The following is an 18,169-nucleotide window of genomic DNA, read 5'->3' on the forward strand; positions in this document are numbered from 1 at the left end:
ATGCAGCCTAACCAGAGCTTTATACAGCTGCAACATAAATTCCTGACTCTTGAACTCAGTGCATCGACCAATAAAGGTACATTCCATACACATTCTTTACTACCCGATCAACCTGTGCAGCCATTCTCAGGGAGCAATGGACTTGGACCCCAAGATCACGCTGTACACCAACACTGTTAAGGTTCCTGCAGTAACTGTGTACTGTCCCTTTACATTTGATCTCCCAAAGTGCAACACCACACATTTGGCTGCATTAAAATTCAGCTGCTGATTATCCGCCCACATCTGCAACTGATCGATATCCTGCTGTATCCTTTGGCAATCTTCAAAACTACCCACAATGCCACCAACCTTTGTATCATCTGCGAAAATAGACCACCCACCAGAATAAGCCCCGTCGACCACCACGGTCTACCTTCCATGGGCAAGCCCATTCAAAATCCAAGAATCCCATCCTGTGCCGTTCTCAGTGGTGATTCCTGCCGTCCCTCAGAACTCGCCCCAGTAATTCCCCCAGCACTGCTGTGAAGGTGATGGGCCTGTAATAACTCAGTCCGTCCCTGTCTCCCTCTGTAACCACAGATACCACGTCAGCAGCCTTCCAGTCCTCCGGCACCCCACCTGTAGCTAGAGAGGGCTGGGAAATGATGGGCAGGGTCTATATTTCCACCCACGCTGCTCTGAACAGCCCGGGAGGTGTTTATCAGGGCCGCTGAATTCTCTGTGTGTAAAGGTGCTGAACAATGTTTCTTCCCTCTGATCCGTCACTCTCTCCAACTCCTCCTGCTCCTGTTCCTTATGTTCTCATTCAGCCCCTCGTGTCTGCTCCACCGGTCAATGAGGTCACGGCTGGTCTTTGACCTCAGCACCACCCTCCTGCACTACCCGCAGGTACAGCGACTCCCTGGTGACTAAATATCTCCCAGAAACTATCAGTCTCAGCCATGAATATACTGAAACCTGGGTCTCCACAGTCCACACGTCAAGAATATTAAGGTGAACCCTCCTCTGATGAATGAAGCAGCTTCTGGACTTTGTCCTTGAAGGTCCAACCCCTCATTCTGAGACTGTGACCCTTCACTGCAGACCCCTCAGACAGCAGAAACACCCTCCCTGTATCCAGTCTGTCACACCCTCCAACAATTCTGCAAGTCTCCATTGGATCTCCCCTTCTTCTCCTTAACCCCAGAGAATACAGGCCCAGCTCACTCACTGTTCCCTCACACAGGGGACCTGCCCTCCCTGGAACCAGTCCAGTCAGTGTGGGGAACAGGCACTGCACTCCCTCTATTGCAGGTAGATCCTTCCTGAGGTAGTGTGACCAGACCCGGACACAATGTTCAAGGTGCGCTCTCACCAGGGCCCCATATAATCCCAGTGAGACATCTCTACTCCTGCTCTCCAATCCTCCTGCATCACAGGAGGAAATCCTGTCGGCCACCCTAATGACCTGCTGTCCCTGCATGGTCACTGCCAGTGGTTTGTTTACAAGGACACCCAGGTCCCTCTGAACATTTCACTCTGTCCCCATGGAAAAAGTTCTCTCCTTTTCCGTGTTTCCTCTGGGAGTGGATGAGCTCATATTTCCCCACATTCTGTTCCATCTGCCCCGTCCTCACCCATTCACTTATCCTGTCTACACCCCAAACCCTCTCTGCAACCTTCTCACTGCTGACACTTCCCCCCAGCTCTGTAACACCAGCAGACTCAGAGTCACAGAGTTATACATCGCCAGCTTCCCCGGGTGAGCTCGAACCACCAACCTTTCGGTTAACAGCCGAACGCGCTGACCGATTGCACCACAGAGACGCCCTGAAGGAGGAGGGAATAAACGGGCCGTGCCCGGGTTGGGAGGCGGTGACCAGGGTCCCGGCTTTTCACAATCTGCGTCAATGGTTTTCATCAGGGAGTCACGGACAATAAAATACACAAGAAAAAAATAGTGGAACCCTCAGCGAGTCGGACATCCTCTGTGGAGAGAAAAACAGAGTAAACGTTTCAGATCGGAAAGTGAAGGATCTTCAAACTAAAACGTTACCTTTGTTCCTCTTTTCACAGATGTTGCCCCTTCAGCTTTTTCTGCTCTTGCTTTAGATTCACAGCAGCTGCAGTTTGTTTGTCTTTCACGGACAATGTATCCAGGTTTGCTGATGACACAAAACTGGGTGTCAGCGTGGGTGGTGAAGAGGATGCGGAGAGGATTCAGTGGGACAGCGATCGGCGAAGGGAACGGGTGAAGACACGGCGTGGAATATAATGTGGAACGTGGTGGCGTGGAAAATGATTTTATTTCACGGTGAGTGATTGAACGGTGTTGGTGTCCCGAGGAATCCGCGTGTCCTTGGGCTCCAAACACTGAACATTAACATGCAGGGTTGGTGAGCAAGTGGGAAGGCAAACGGTATGTTGATCTTTATTGCAGGGGGTTTGGGTCTCGAAGCAAGCATGTCTCACTGGAATTAAGCAGGGCCCTGGGGAGACGGCACCTGTAATATACGGACATGGGAATCTGGAACAGGAGTAGGCTACTCGGCCACTCACGTCTGCTCCGCCATTCAGTGAGGTCACGGTTAATCTGATTGGATACTCAACTCCACATTCCTGCCTTCCCGGTGACCCCTTGCTGATTGACCACGTATCCACGTCGGCCTTCAAAAATGTTCACGTCTCTGCTTCCAACACCTCTGAGATAGGGAGATCCAAAGAATCACGGCCTCCTGTGTACAAGTCCGGCCCCTACCTGTGGGAGGATACACCTGTGACCGAGGGAGTGCAGCAAAGGTTCACCGGGTCTGTCCTGTGAGGAGAGCAGCAGCGTGGGCCGACATTCTCCGAAGTTGACTGAATGAGAGGTGCTCCTCACACACTCTGGGCCCACAGGTTCTGGTCCGGAGCAAATGGTCGAATTTTATATCGAAGCGTAAGTGAAAATAGAACATATGGTGGATATATAAAATAAAACAGACATGCTGACACGGTGAGCAGACCAGGCGCGTCCGTGGGGAGGGAAACGGAGTTAACGTTTCAGGTCAAGTCCCTCTCTACATTGTTGTCCCCTTTTCAATTCTGACGCGGGGCGTTTGATCTGAAACGGTGGCTCTCTTTCTCTTCCCACAGATGCAGCTTGGCCTGCTCAGTATTTCCAGCACGTTCTGCTTTAGTGTTACAACTCAGGAGCAGGCCATTCGGCCCATCTTGTCCATATCGGCTGCAGATAATTCGTTGACTTTCATCAGTAAGCAGGATCACTGCACCCGAGAGTATTTCCAAGGACATGTGGTCGGTAGGGGGATTGGCACCGTAAAATGCTCCTCGTGTGTCAGTGAGTAGAAGAATATGGGGAAGGGTTGCTGCGAATGTGGGGAGAATAAAATGGGATCGGAGTAAATGGGTGATTGAAATGTGGACCCAGGGTGCTGAAAGGCTGTTTCTGTGCTCGGTGACTCTATGACCATGGGCCTATTACACAACAGCTGAGATTGCAGTGACGGAGGAAGAGATTTATTGGGATATTTCCAGCTCTGGGACATTCCAGCTGTGGGAAAGAATTGAAAAAGTGGGGTTATTTGTTCTCTGAAACAGAGGAAGCTGCAGGGAGATGTAATGGTGGTTTATCAACATTTAGACAACAGTTTAATCCTGTTCATGGAAGTTAATTCAATGATTGCAATTGCACGTTGCAAATGCCGCTAAATACGTGAGATATCTTTGACTAAACAGCAAGGAGAAGGAGGTATCAGGGTCAGTTACAGGAAGGGAAAGCGAGAGAGCTATGGAATGTGGACAGATGGGGAGGGAGAGGGAGAAAGCGAGGATAAAAGGCAGTCGGGGAGAGACACAGACCGATGGACGGCGGGCAGAAAGACAGGCGGACAGACAACGAGAGAGAGACAAGACAGACAGAGAGGCAGAAGGCGGAAAGGACGATATAAAGGAGCAGAAGAAAGTAAAGAAAGTCTAAAATACTGGAGGCATTCAACAGATCAGGCAGCATGTGCAGAAAGGTAAACAGGGATAAGCTTCAGGGCGGACATTCTGCGTCATAACCGGGAAGCAGAGGTAACCAGCTGGTGCAGGATCAGATGTGAGATGGGGAAGGGTGTATGAGGCAAACGGGATATCTCTGGGATGGTGAGGCCGGGGGTGACTTCGGGATCAGCTACAAACAGCTGGTTTAAATATCTGTTCACAGTTGGAATTGTAATTATAATTGGTTTATTTTCGTCACAGGAAAAAGAGACAATGAAAACATCGTTTTGCATGCCACCCATATAGATCATTGCAAAACATCAGTACATTTCGGTAGTACAAAGGAAAAGCAACAACATAGTGCAGACTATGGTGTTATAGTTACAAAGAAAATGCAGTGCAGGGTGACAATGAGGTGAAAGGGTCACAACGACGTGGAATATGAAATTAAGAGTTCATCTTTATCGCCGAAGAGGTCACTTCAATGGCTTATAACAGTAGGACAGAAGCTGACCCTGACCCTGGCGGTGCGTGTTTTCCATCTGTTGTATCTGCTGCCCAGAGGAAGAGAGAGAAGAGAGAATGACCGAGGTGGGGCTGGGAGGGATCTTTGATTATGTTGGCCGCTCTACGGAGGAAGGGAGAAGTCTAGATAGAGTCCATGGAGGGGAGGCTGGTTTTTAAATGGACTGCCGATGCTTGCGCTCTTGGGCAGAGTAGATGCCAGACCAAACCGGGACGCATCCGGATAAGATGTCTCTGTGGTGTATCCATAAAACATTGTCAGCTTTAACATGTAACGTAATTTCCACTTTCATTGGTGTTGGTGGGGGGGGGGGGGAGATGGAGGGTCGGGAGCAGGTAGATTTAATCACGCTATTTCATCCAATTTCTTCCTATGATTTAATTATTTTCACATTCCGATTCAGCGGGTATTTTACCGCGTTCTTCAGCTCCTCGCGGCATTTGCTGTGAGTAACGGCGTAAATACACTTGTTGGTGCAGGAACTGAGAAGCTGCAGCATTCCCGATGTGTGGCTTGTGATATAACGGGGATCGGTGGGTGGAAGAACAATTGTAAATCTTTGACATTCGCCGATAGATATAAAACCCCACCTGTGTTACCCACAACAGTATGAAACTGCCGGTTAAATTGAAGAGTAAAACGATGGATTTCCTTTGGTTCTCCATCTCTGTGTCCTTGTCATTCTCTCCATTGCTGCGGTCCCGGAGCCCCCTGCGGATTCTACTGGCCGCTAAAATCCGTCTGACCGTCAGAACATTGAGCAGCAAAATCAGAAAGAACGGGACGCAAGGGGCTAAAATGCGGTGAAACATCTCAAATGCAGCCCATGTGGGGGATGTATAGTAACTCGTTTACCGAGAAAATCCCGGGGTACATGATCAATTATGCACGAAGGTTGGACGGTGAAGTACCAGGGGACACGCTCTGAACAGCCCAGCGCACTCACTGGCCCTATAACCACAGCCGCCGTTCTCTCGGTGCAATATTTTGTCTTCAGCTTCTCACAACAAACGGCCACAAATCGATCCAAGGTGAAAGCCAGCTGGAGCCGACGGTGCTTGCAAACATCAGCCACAGACCGAGACTGCACACGGGAGTGATGCGGAGGAATGATCGCGGAAAATAAATCAGAACAGTCCACCTCAGTGCATGTCCGAGATAACGGCCAAGAGATAGGCTGCTGCCATTCCCACCAGGTAGCGAGTGACACATTTTGAGAGACCGCACTTTCCCCGGGACAGGATCACAATCGCCACCAAGTTCACTGGAAGAGAGAAGAAGGGAAGTCGAGGAATTACTGATCAGTGCCCGAGCCAAAGGAGCAGTTTGACGGGATCCGCTGACAATTGAACCTCGTAACTGCATCGCGCGGTGGTTCCTGATTACTTACTGTTGACGGAAATTTCAGGTAGCAGGGACATATCATCTGGGTATGTGTTTCGTCAGAAGCAAAAGAGGACGGATGAGCTTTTCTGTCGCCGTCCGCGCCTCCTGGTGAATGGAATGGATAAACGCGGCCGGTAGATGGCGGCAGTGCTCCATTCACCAATCACCAACTTCCCTGGCGCTCCTTGTCAGCGACACATCAACAGAAGGAAGGAACAAATCAGGAAATTCTGGAGGCTCTCAGTCCGGCAAATGTCATCTGTGGAAAGAGAAACCAGATACCGTGTCTGGACAGAGACCTTTCTGCAGAACTGTTCTGTGAGCGGCCCCGATCCGAACCGATATCAGGTTTCTCTTTCCATACACGCTGCTTGCCGGGCTAAAGGCATCCAGCATTTCTCGCTGTAGTTTCACATTCCAACATCTGCCATCCATTTAGTTTTACAACAGAAGCACGGCCGATCCCAACAGATACAAGTGCGGCCTGACAGAATCTCATGGCCGGCCATGTCGTCTCCCACGGAATGAATCACAGGGAGACAGAGGAGGGGATTTCAACGGGCAGCAGCCAGCCCGATGCGGTAGTCAGACGTCTGCGGCGGGGAAAGATACCGGTACAATAGAACCATACATTACAACATAGATAACAATTAAGCACAATATCATCGCTGACGGCGAGTATTTCATTGAATTCATTGATTCCTGACCCTAACCCAGACACCCGATCCCAGAACGTTCTGATCTACCAGCTGCGCTTGTCGCTGAGTTCCTCCCGCAGTTTGCGTTTTTTTGCTCCAGATCCCGGAATCCAAAGTCTCTTGTGCCTCCATTCCATTCTTTGAAATTCAGGGACTGGACAGGGGGCTGTGTAAACACGCAGCGAGACAAACTAAACTTAGCATTGGTATTAGACATCGATTTTCACCTACGGCAGCTGAGACAGCGGTTTACCGGGAACTCCAACGGCTGAAAGAACAGGATAGTACATTGCTGCTATCCGCCAGATTACTGGATATCCTCTTTCAGTGAGAAGCTGTGATTTCTGTTGCTACAGAATCCTCAGCTCGGACAGGTAACCTGAGCTGACCTTCTCCAATAGGGTCTAATTTATACAGAGAATTGAACTCCAGTGACACGGTTGGACACAAGCCATTGCACTTTTTTTTACATTCGCTTGACTAAACACATTGTAACAACACCATTGCCTCTGTTGGAAAGAGAGGGACGATTTAACACACATACACCATAGTCCTCGGCATTACCTCAGCATTGTCCGTGTGGAAACACGGCCGGTATCTTCACTCACACAGCACTGATCTTTGTCAGTGAGCGGCTCCATCAATAGTTTTCATACAATTGTACTGGCAACTTATTAATCTATAAATGCCATAAATGTCTCCCTTCACCCTAACCCTAATCAAGACTGGAGGGCAGAACAGAAAGAAGACTCTTGGCCGAGGGGAGGAGCGGGACAGAGAGGAGTTCCGACAGAGAGGAGGGAAGACAGTGGTGGCTTGGCAGAGGAGGGGACAGAGAAGAGGGAGAACAGAAAGGAGGGAGGCGGGCGGGGTGAGTGGAGAGGAGGGGCCAGAGAGGAAGTGTGTCAGAAAGGAGAATGTGACACTAGAGGAGGGTAAGAGCAGAGGGCATGAGAGGGAGGGAGCGAGAGAGGAGGGGCTGACGTAGGAGGGAGGGAGAGGAAAGGGGATGAGGAGAACGGGTGAGAGGAGAAAGAGGTGAAACACGAGAGGCGGAGCGGTGAACGGAGAGAGAGGAAGAAGGGGGTGCGATGAGAGGACGGCTTGGAAGAGGAGGAAGGAACGGATGGGGTAGACGAAAGGAGAGCGGTTGGGAGAAGAACGCGATCGCTGCGCAATTCAGAGGGGTCGGGGTGGGGTGGAGTGCGACTGGCGATGGGATCCTCGCCTTCCTCAGAAATGGCGAAAGATGATATACCGAAAGGGAAAGTCGGTGGGGTGACAGGTAGACCAGTGGAGCTCTGATCTCTGTTCTCTCTCGGGCTGGAGGGATGTGACAGCAGACATGCAGCGATGGGCAAAATACGAGTGAGGAATCCCATCTCCAGCAGACGGGACACGGACCATGAGAAACGAGGTAATTTCAGTTCTGGGTCAGAACGCCTTATCTTCAGAACAGATGCTGCAGCGACAGTGACATTGAGAGAACGCGACGGCATCTTTACAGGAGACGGGATAGGAGGAGATGTCGTTCACGTAGCTGCATGAGACAGTGGGCATTGTTATAAGTGGATAGCTGGTGTCCTCAGGTGGAGACAGAGAGATTCAGAAATTAGAGAGAGGTTGCACAAAAGAGACTGCAGTGCTGGAAATCTAGAACAACACAAAAACGTGCTGGAGGAACTCAGTTGGTTAGGCCGCATCTATGGAGGGAAATGGACAGTCGATATTATCGGGTGATACCCATCATCAGGACTGGAAAGAGGGGAGATAATCAGTGTATGAAGATGAGGGGTCGGGGTGGAGCAAGAGCTGGCGGGTGATAGGTGGATCCATGTGAGGGGTGAAAATAGGCAGATGCAGGGATAAGTGCCTGGAAATCGGGGAGTGGACAAGGGAGTCACGCGGAGAGCGATCCCTGTGGGAAGTGGAGGGGGGAGGGGGGAGGGGAAGATCAAAAAGATTTATTATCACGGACGCATGACGTGAAATGGTGAGTTGGTGTGAACGTGAACGATGTGAACTAGCGGTGGGATCCCGCTGGAGATGGCAGAAGTTGAGGAGAAGGATATGCTGGGAGCGAGCTGTCGGAAATGGATCAAGTGAAATTGAGAGCAGAGTGGAAATTAGGAACAAAGGTGAAAACACTGAAGATTTCTGCACTGCAGGAATTTGCACTGACCCAGTTATCGATGAGAAGGAGAAAGAGTTGAGCTGTGGTGCCAGAATAGGTTTGGAGCAACGACTGTTCCACGAAACAAACGAAAAGACAGAGGTAGCTGGGCGCATGAGGGTGCTCATGGCAAAATCATTTCATTTGTAGAAAGTGAGAGGAATGGAAAGAGATCCATTCACGCCACCCAGGGCAGAGAGTTTCCGTTCCACTCTTCAAAGGGTGCTCTGAACATTCGCAGGAGAACAACTGATTTATTTGAACAATCAAGTGCTCTGGGTGAAGTTTCACCGCTGACAGTTACCCTCATGTGATAGCCTTGTTTAGGTTTGGGAAAATAACTGCAAATAACGGAATCTATTATTCTTTATTAAGCAGTGATCTGGAGATACTTGAACATGAAGTCATCCTCAGCTGTGGGGAAGTTAAATTGGGCCACAAGCAGTGAGGTGACATCACTGAGGACAGTTTCTCAACACTTCATGTCCTGATTGGCTCTGCGTCTCTCCATATTCTGCTCTTTCACCTCTCTTGTTCATTGGTGTTTGGATTCATGATGAATGGCTGAATGGTTACTTATAACAACCAGTCATAATTGGTGAGCTCGGGTTACACCAATCAGGCTGCTCCCAGGAACATAGATGCAAGGTAATGAGCACAATGCAGGGTCAGTCTGAGTTGGCCTGTTTCATCGTGAAGAGACGGTGATTATGGATTACCAAGTGTGTCAGAACTACCACCAGGTCTGCGAGGATGGTGTCCACAAGCAGATCAACAGAGAGCTCAATTCCTCCTGTGTTTATATGTCCATGGTGAGTCTTTCATTCCTTGGAATTTCTGCGGTGCGGTGAAGTGCATGACCTGCATTTCTCTTCCTCACTGGAAGAGAGGCGTGGGAGCTTTTGTATTACACACCCGAGGTCCTCATTACCCAATGAGAACTTGTTGTGTTAATGACCTCCCATCTTTGCAGTAGCTGCACTCAATACTTCCTCATATAAAGCCAGCTCAAGTTCTACCTTGGTTTGTATCTGAAGTGGAAAGAGATTGCGTGCTGAGCAGCTTCAGGTAGGGGGCAAGTTTCAATCGGTTGTTCTTTTTTTTTTCCTTTTCTAACCATGGAACTGCATTACTTCGTGAAGATGCTGTAATGAAATGTCTTTGCTTCCATGGTTAAATTCATTTTATTTTTAAATGTTGCCTTTCTCCAGTATCGTTTCTACTTCCCAGAGCAGTTCCGGTAACTACCTGCAAAGACGGAAGTGCAGCAATCCATTTCTACACAACCCTGTGACTGAACCTTTCTCCGCTGTTCCACTGACTATCTGAAGGGCCAGTGTCTTGCGAGAACTCCTGGTATTGGGAGAAATTTGCTTTGCCTTGACCAAATATAGTGATTGGATGTCGGTACCGCAATTTGTCCATGTTGCATGTTTAGCTTCACTTCCCTGGAGAAAATCCCGGTCATTGTTTCTCCCTGTCCTCCTCCCTGCCCATTGAGGGAAACCATTCTGTATGGCCGTGATTCTTTCAAACCTTTAACAATACATTAAGGTTTTGTATCATGATGCAAACTTGAAGTAAGATCAGTAAATTTATTTCCAGTCCTCGTACTTTGACCGGGATGACGTTGTCCTGCGTCACTTTGCCGAGTTATTCAGGAAGCGGGGACATGAGGGACCGGAACAGGCTGAGAAACTGATGGAATTCCAGAATCGGCGGGGAGGCCGGATCTTGCTGGCGGACATCAAGGTCTGGTTGCCTAAGGAATCGTCTGTCTTCCCGTTTAGTATTGAAGTTGTACAACAAATACATCGGTTGAATTTGAGTGTTTCAACTGACTAGTTGCATGATTTCAATTCTCCTGTACCAGTCTGTTTCCCTATGCTATGCAGTTCTGGTTGCTTTCCAGCTTGTTGCTAGTGTTCCACGTGATCTGTGCTGCCTTTGCTTTCAGAAGCCAGAGCAGGATGAGTGGACCAACGGTCTGGCGGCGATGCAGAGAGCTCTGCAGATGGAGAAGGACGTTAACCAGTGCCTGCTGGATCTGCACAAATCCGCCACTCATCACGCTGACCCTCATGTAGGTTGTTGGTTGGGTGAACGCATGTATTATCCATTATTCCCTATTGAACCATCTACGTCAGAGGTCATCGTCAGCTTTGCATTCCCGTTGGCAAGAGGAGGAGGATGTGGGTGGGGAAGAGAAGACAATTTGCTTAACTGTCTCTGCATCATTGACTAAACATCAATCAGAAATTAAAAATTCAAATGGATTTGGGAGCTCCATAACATCTTATCCGGGAGGTAACTGACTCTCCAACTTTATTTCCAGCTGTGTGATTTCCTGGATAAACACTACTTAAATGAGCAAGTAAAGATGACCAAGAGGCTTGGAGATCACATCACCAACCTGAAGAGACGAGGAGCCCCTGAGAATGGTCTTGGAGTGTCTTGGAGAATCGGCAGTTCTCGATAAATTGAAAATGCCTCCCATTGTAATGGGGAATGACCAGGTTGTTCCTGTTTCCTTGTGCTTTGAGATATTCAAATCTGGAAATAAAACTGTATGAACTGTTAAATCGGTTGTACAATTCTTTCAACAAACAATCCAGGATTAGAATTGCAGGCAATAACAGCGAACATTTATTTCTAATATCCTGAGTCGTGGCATAATAAGACAGTTGAGGGTCAACTACTTTTAGATGTGAAGCTATCTGAGCGATAAAAGTGGGGAGCACGGCCTATTAATTAATGAAGAATTAAAATTTTCACAACCCTAACTTCAGTATCGCCAGCTGTTGTGGGACAATTTCAAGGTCTCGAAAGTGAAGGACTCTGAACACAGTCCGGTAAGTAAGGATTTTATTTACAAAGACAAACGCAGGGAAAAGGCAACGGGCATAATACACACGCGCACAGTTTATAGCGAGCGTGGGAAAATCGCAACAGGGGTAAAACACACACACACACACGCGCGCACGCGCACGCACACACACACACACACACACACACACACACACACACACACACACACACACACACACACACAAACCCCGAAATGGGTACACACGTTATCCCAATTTTAAATTCACACTCCTGCCTGCTGCAAAATCACACAGTGCCACGGATTAATTCCGTTAAAACGCGTTTATTAGCAGTATATTGCCAGGGAGAAGCCTCGTCATCACTTGTTGAGAGTCGTTATCGGAGGTCTCCGCAACACAAAGGGGCAGACGTTAATTTATACAGTCATTGTCACGCACACTTAATGAATGCGACTCCACAAGTTTCGATCAGGCGCCTGAGATTCAAAGACCGACATCACACTCGTTGTTTAGTACAATTGGTTTACAATCAAGTTCCGGACACAGTAATTACCACATGGTCTTGAGTCAAAGGCTTTCATGCTACCTGTTTTCATTAGTTGCATGTATTGTCACAATCTCTTAACCTTTTCCTTCTTCATTCCCCCCTTTTATCATATCATGATGACCTAGAGGGGTGCCGAGTAAGGGGCCGAGAGCTTATTTATAAGGACCTTGCAGCAAGTATTTAAACAGGTCAGCACCACACAGCATACCATAATAATAACGATTAACACCACTGCTCCATGCAGCAGGTATGATGTCCATGATCCTCCTAGTAACCACCTCATCTAACCCTACCCTCCTGAAAGTCCCTGCCTGAAGCTATCTACTTGCTTCTGAATGTCCTGAATGGCATGGTAAATGTTGTAGGACTCATCCCTAACATTGGTGACACATTTGTCCCCTACTATGGCACATACTCCTCCTTGCTGAGCCAACTGGTAGTGCACAGCACACCGGGTCTATTGGGCATAAAGTCGATGTTCCGCCATTTCCTGGTTCACTGTCTCCAGGCCCTTTATGGTACTGTTTCCCAGCACGGCCAGTCCACAAATAAGGTAGTTCCATTTTTTTGAGGCTGTAGTTCCTGACGAACCCCCCAGAGAGAGAGACAATACTCAGAAACCCATAGCCCAATGACAATAAGGGGGAGCCCATCATAACATGATCCTTTCATTCTTCACAGACCACGCTACAAGTCTTCGTTGGACATGAGCCTTCTGGGGGCAGGGGACCGTGACTGGCCCAATCGTTCCTATTGCAAGCCAGTCTGGCAGAGTGGGGGTGGCAGTAGTAAAAAGTACCATTGGAAAGGAACACATACCTTCCTTGGCCCGGCAACAGGTTACATTACTTGTTTGCTGTGAACTGGGCATCTGAAAATACCAAGAGATTACAGCAACATTCCTTCAATAATGTTTCAGGTAATTTCCCCTGGTTAGCCATTCCATAAAGACATTAGACAATTTCACATGGGTTCCGGTCCCTTCCCCACAAACCCATTGTTCCGCTGCAAGTAATTTAACACACCTAGTGTGGCACACACACACACCTAAACCATCCTCCCCTAAATTCACATATTCTCTCTATACAGGTAGTGGTGGCACATGATATCGTGTGTCGTATGATCGCTGTCCCACAAACCCATCCACCGTCAAAGCAGTGGAGGAAAGACTAGTTTCTCGTTGTCCTACTAGGATCTGCTATTGTTCTTTGCAAAAATTTACCCGGCAACACCCTCCCGTTCCCTTCTGCTCAATACACTTTGTTTCTGAATATTAAGAGAGACTTGGGGCTCCAACTTGGTGTGGCGTCAAAAAGACCTTCCACTGATTATGCTATACCCGCTGCCTGAGGGTGGTAGGTGCAATGGAACTGTTGTTCGGTATATTTATTTTCCCTATGAAGTGGGGGCCGTTGTCAGAACTTATCCGTTGGGGTACCCCAAACCTTGGTATGATCTCTGTAAGCAATAACTTCACTACCGTTGAGGCCTTAATGTTGGTGTTTGGAAAAGCTTCAATCCATCTACGAGATGCATCAACAATAAAAAAAAGAACACAGTGCTTATAGCAATGTACACGTGGTAATTCAATAAAGTCAATTTGTATACATTCAAAATGGTCACCTGACAAGCGGTTTTGCCGGGGGGTGCACCTCGCCCTTTTCCCAGCATTGGTTTGTTGGCATATCAAACACGATCGTATTTTGCTTTGTGCTGCTTCTTCCAATCTGGGTGCCACCAGGTACATAGTGAAATGTTACTCGTTCCCTCCTTGCCAAGGTGGGTGTCAGAATGTAGGCAGTCAATAAGCATTGGTAACAAGGAATCCAGTATACATACTTGACCGACTGGAGTAGTTCAAAGGCCATGTGGCGCAGAGTGCGTACACCCGTGCGCCTTCCATACTTGTTTTTCTGAGTCAGGGGCGTCCCCCTGTAAGTGCTGCACAGTGACCATGTCTGGGGTGCCCGGCGTTGTTATTGTTGGGTTACAAGCAACCGCCTGTTGTTCCGCAGTCGAAACGATATTCAACCCCTGGTGTGCTGCCAATTTGGCCTCTGTATCTGCCCTGTTCTTGCCCTGTGTTACCAGGGAGGCGTCTGAGAGGTGAGCTGATCATTTAATGATGGCCAATTTGTTAGGGAGGAGGATGGCCTGGAGGAGGTTCTTCACATAAGACGCATTCTGTATGGGGCTACCTGTAGAGGTCAGAGATCCCTTGTGCGTCCACACTTGGCCAAAATCATGGGCGACTCCAAAATCATAGCGGGAATCAGTAAAGATCTACTTTGTCCTTGGCTAAAATACTAGCTCGGGTCAGGGCAAAGAGTTCTGCTCTTTGGTTGCCTGTTCAGAAAAAGGAGGAACTGCCGTCGACATACAGGTTTAAGTCTGCTGACTTGAAGGCCATATCCGAAAGGTCCGGACGGGATGTAGTCAAAAAGTGGTTTCGCATTAAACAGTCATGTGGTGGATCTTCAAGATCATCAGATGGGGCCTCTCGATAGGTGGCAGGGTTAATGGTGGTGCAGTATGCAAAAGTGAGGAGTGGGTTATTCAGGAGCGCAACCTCATATCTGTTTAAGCGGCCTGGGTAAGGTGTTGCGTCTGATGGGATATCAGGAGTGCCGTTACGGTATGGGAGGAATAAACAACAATGACTGTTGCAGGGTTATATTGGAGGCTGCTGTTACCAGGATGTAGATCGCTGGAAGCATCTGTGAGCACGGCGGAAGTCCCCTTGCAACTGGGTCCAACCGAGTAGAATAATAGTCACTGGTTTTTTTTCTATCCCCATGGGTTTGAGTAAGGACGGCTGTAGTACAGTCCTCCAGAACATTCACAAAAAGCTGAAATGGGCGATCAGATCGATGGCGTCTCAGGGCCGGGCGCAGGCAAGGGTCTGTTTGAGCTTGTCATAGACATCATTTTGTTCCTCTGTAAGTTCGAAAGGTCCCACAGACTGGCTTGAAGCCAGAGGTGTGAGGTACTTAGGAAGGAGGGCCACATTAGGTAGCCATTGTCTGCAGAAATTTCATCGTCCGGGTTATCGGTGAGGGCAGGGTACATGGAGTGGTTACTTCCCGCAGTAGTCAGGCGGCAAACGGGTTGCTTGTTGAGAAAGGTTGTCATTTACCGGGGGGTCTGGCCTGCCGTTGGCGGTGGGAGCACTTCCGCTGCCAATGGTCAGTTGCCCCACAATGGTAGCATCATGTCAACCTGCCGCTCGCTGGCGCAGTTTGTTGGGCCCCCTGGGTCCTTGGGGGCTAAACCACGAGGGGGTAGTGGTGGCGCGTAAGGAGGTATGTACATTGGGCCTTTGGGCCGTTGAGGTGTATTGTGTACCCTTTACCAGACCGGTCAACCCATCCTGGAATACAAAACTGCCGTTCCACTTGATATCCTTTTTTTCGGGGAAGGCAGGTCGGGGCCGAGGGGGTCTTTGGACCATTTCCTGTTTTACCCTTGTGGCTTTCCAATCGCCCGTTACTCCAGAAGTAGACCAGAGCCCTCCTCATGGCCTGTCGCGTATGGTCAGGCCCGTTCATGTTATTAGTGAGGATAGCTGACGCCACTCCCTCAGGAATACATTGTAGTAGGAGGGCTAAAACTTTAGTTATGTCAATATGAGGAAGTAAAGGGTTAAACAACTGTAACTATACATATAGCTGATAGAAAAATAACTTGCAAGCAAGAGCAGGCAAGTTACTGACTCAAGCTAAGTGATAATTGCAGTGTCCGGGACCTTGGTGGCAGGCCAATACACCAGACGATAAGGGCAGTGGGTGTAATAAACAGACCGGAGGAAGCTTGACACCTGTCTTTGAATATCTTGATTATAACTCAATTATGTTGGACAATAGGTGCAATGTCCGTCTTTGGTTTTCTGAGGCCTGACAGAAACTCGGAGAGCCGAATTAGTTAAGTGTGCGTGACAATATCTGTATAAATCACTGTCTGCTGCTTTGGACTGTGGAGATCTCCGCTAAAGACTCTGCATGAGAGTTTGAGGAGAATTCTCCCGCAGTATACTGCGAATAAACGTGTTTTAGCAGAATTAATCTATGAAACTGTGTGACTTTGCATCAGACAGTGAGGAGGTGCAGGATTAATAAACTATAACCAAATTCATATCTTAAGACAGATGAGAATTATGGCTGCTCGAAATACTGATTTAAAAAGTGTCCTTCAGGCCAGAACAGCCACACCATTGGTTTCTGGGCTGGGTGCTGTGTGGTAATTGCTGTGTCTGGAAATTAATTAGATTTCCATTATGTTTGACTACGGAGATGATGGTCAATCTTTACGGGAAATAATGAAGGTGATACCTGCCTTTGTCTCACCCGATTGCAAAACGATTAGCTGAACCTGGGGTGTGAGGCTTCTTTTGTCCATCTGCAGTAGCCCTTTGTCCGTTTCAACTCAACCAAGAACTCCGGCGCCTGACTCATTAAAGTGTGCGTGACAATGTTTGTATAAATTACTGTCTGCCCCCTCTGTACCTCGGAGAACCCCGCCGCGGACTCTGCCTGAGAGTAAGGAGGTTTCTCCCTAGCGATATATTTCTAAATAAACGCGTTTGAATTACCCTGTGGCACTGTGTGATTTACAGCAGACGGAAGTAGGACTTCAAAATCGGGTTAATAACAGGAGTGGGAACTTAACATTGGGACAACAAATAGGCTGTTGGAGGGTTTTGCGAAGGTCAGTTCTAATTGTTGCTGCCTGGTCCTGAGGCCTGACGGCCGCTTGGAAGATTGCCCAATCCGCATGGTGTTTTTTCCAACTTTCCGCCTCATTAGTTGTAAGGGCCATACAACAGAGACTGGAAAATTCTTGGGGTGTGGCCTGGAACATCTGAATTGTCCCAATCACATAATCTATAATATCCTCCGGATGGGTTTTAAGATTGGACGCCTGACTCATGATTAGGCACATCTCCCGAGGTTTCCAAGGGATATTTGGATCGTAGGATTAGCGCTCGCCTGGGCTGCATCGGGATTGGGAACAGTTTTATTGGGGCACTGTCTTTTAGCCTTGGCTCCCTTTACCTCATTCAACATAGGTGGCTGGTCGGGATCTTTCGGGTCGTCATTATCAGCGGTAGAATCGGAGTCATAATCGGTGTCCGACTGAGGATCTACTGAAGGTCTGTCCCCTCCTCTCCGTCTAAGCTGATTTCTAGTTCGGGACGCAATAGGGTCATGGAATGGTCCTTGGGTCGGGACTTAGCTAGCAGTCGTTGGTGGTGAGAGCGGAACGGTTTGCGGACTAGTTACTTTATATAGGGCCGGCAGTGCGATTGGGGTGTAGATAGGGGCTGTGGGTCGGACCATCCAATCCTCCTCATTTTCGTCCGTATCATTACTTTGGAACAACAGGGGCACGTCAGACATGTCGGGAGGTACCTCCACTTTATCCTTACTTTCTCCATTTTTATTCCTACGTTTTTCCTTCCTTCCCTGGTCTGCCTCTTCCCTCTCCCTTCTACGTGCATTATGTTCCCAGCTACTCTGTTTAGGTCCATTTGTCAGGTCTTCGGCCGTTTTTCTCTAAGTAGACATTAATATTTTCCATTTTTGTCCTGTATTGCGTTCCCAAATCGCCTTTTCTGCCTTTAGACACTTATCCACATCCCAAGTTCCCCCCAATGGCCATATTTCATTTTCCAATTTCTTATAGAGGCGTGCCGATAATTTACGGAAATTATTCTCATTTTTCAGGTCGTTTTTACATAATTTAGATAGTGGGGTATTTGACCCAGACTTGTCGAGTGTTCGCCCCGTTTTTTTTCTCGAACGCAAGGTGCAGATCGCTACAATTATCTATAAGATCGGTCTCTTTCCTTCACCCACTTCAGGCTCCTGACCTTCCCTTGGGGGATTTCGCCTCTTAAGAACCAGTCTCAGGCAAGGTGGTAGTACTGGAGAACTGATCTCAAAAACTTCAAAAAAAATTCACAACCTTAAAACCCAAAACTGGGGACTCGATCGCCAAACCCAAAACTGGGGACTCGAACCCCTTACTATTAGTAGTCCGAGG

The 18,169-nt window shown here is 48.3% G+C and overlaps 1 protein-coding gene and 1 non-coding gene across 2 annotated transcripts; one reads left to right on the forward strand and one right to left on the reverse strand.

Annotated features, from left to right (window-relative positions):
• Positions 1 to 1,735: 1,735 nt before the first annotated feature.
• Positions 1,736 to 1,809, reverse strand: trnan-guu (transfer RNA asparagine (anticodon GUU)). Its single transcript has one exon. It is a non-coding gene; the product is annotated as a tRNA-Asn (tRNA).
• A 7,653-nt stretch (positions 1,810 to 9,462) lies between these two features.
• LOC127584266 (ferritin heavy chain, oocyte isoform-like) lies at positions 9,463 to 11,231 on the forward strand. Its single transcript, XM_052040914.1, has 4 exons — positions 9,463 to 9,564; positions 10,358 to 10,504; positions 10,710 to 10,835; positions 11,088 to 11,231. Exons 1-4 carry the CDS (start codon positions 9,463 to 9,465, stop codon positions 11,229 to 11,231), a joined length of 519 nt encoding a protein of 172 aa, XP_051896874.1.
• Positions 11,232 to 18,169: the final 6,938 nt, after the last annotated feature.

The sequence above is a fragment of the Pristis pectinata genome, chromosome 29 (assembly GCF_009764475.1).
Source record: "Pristis pectinata isolate sPriPec2 chromosome 29, sPriPec2.1.pri, whole genome shotgun sequence".
Classification (NCBI taxonomy): Eukaryota; Metazoa; Chordata; class Chondrichthyes; order Rhinopristiformes; family Pristidae; genus Pristis; species Pristis pectinata.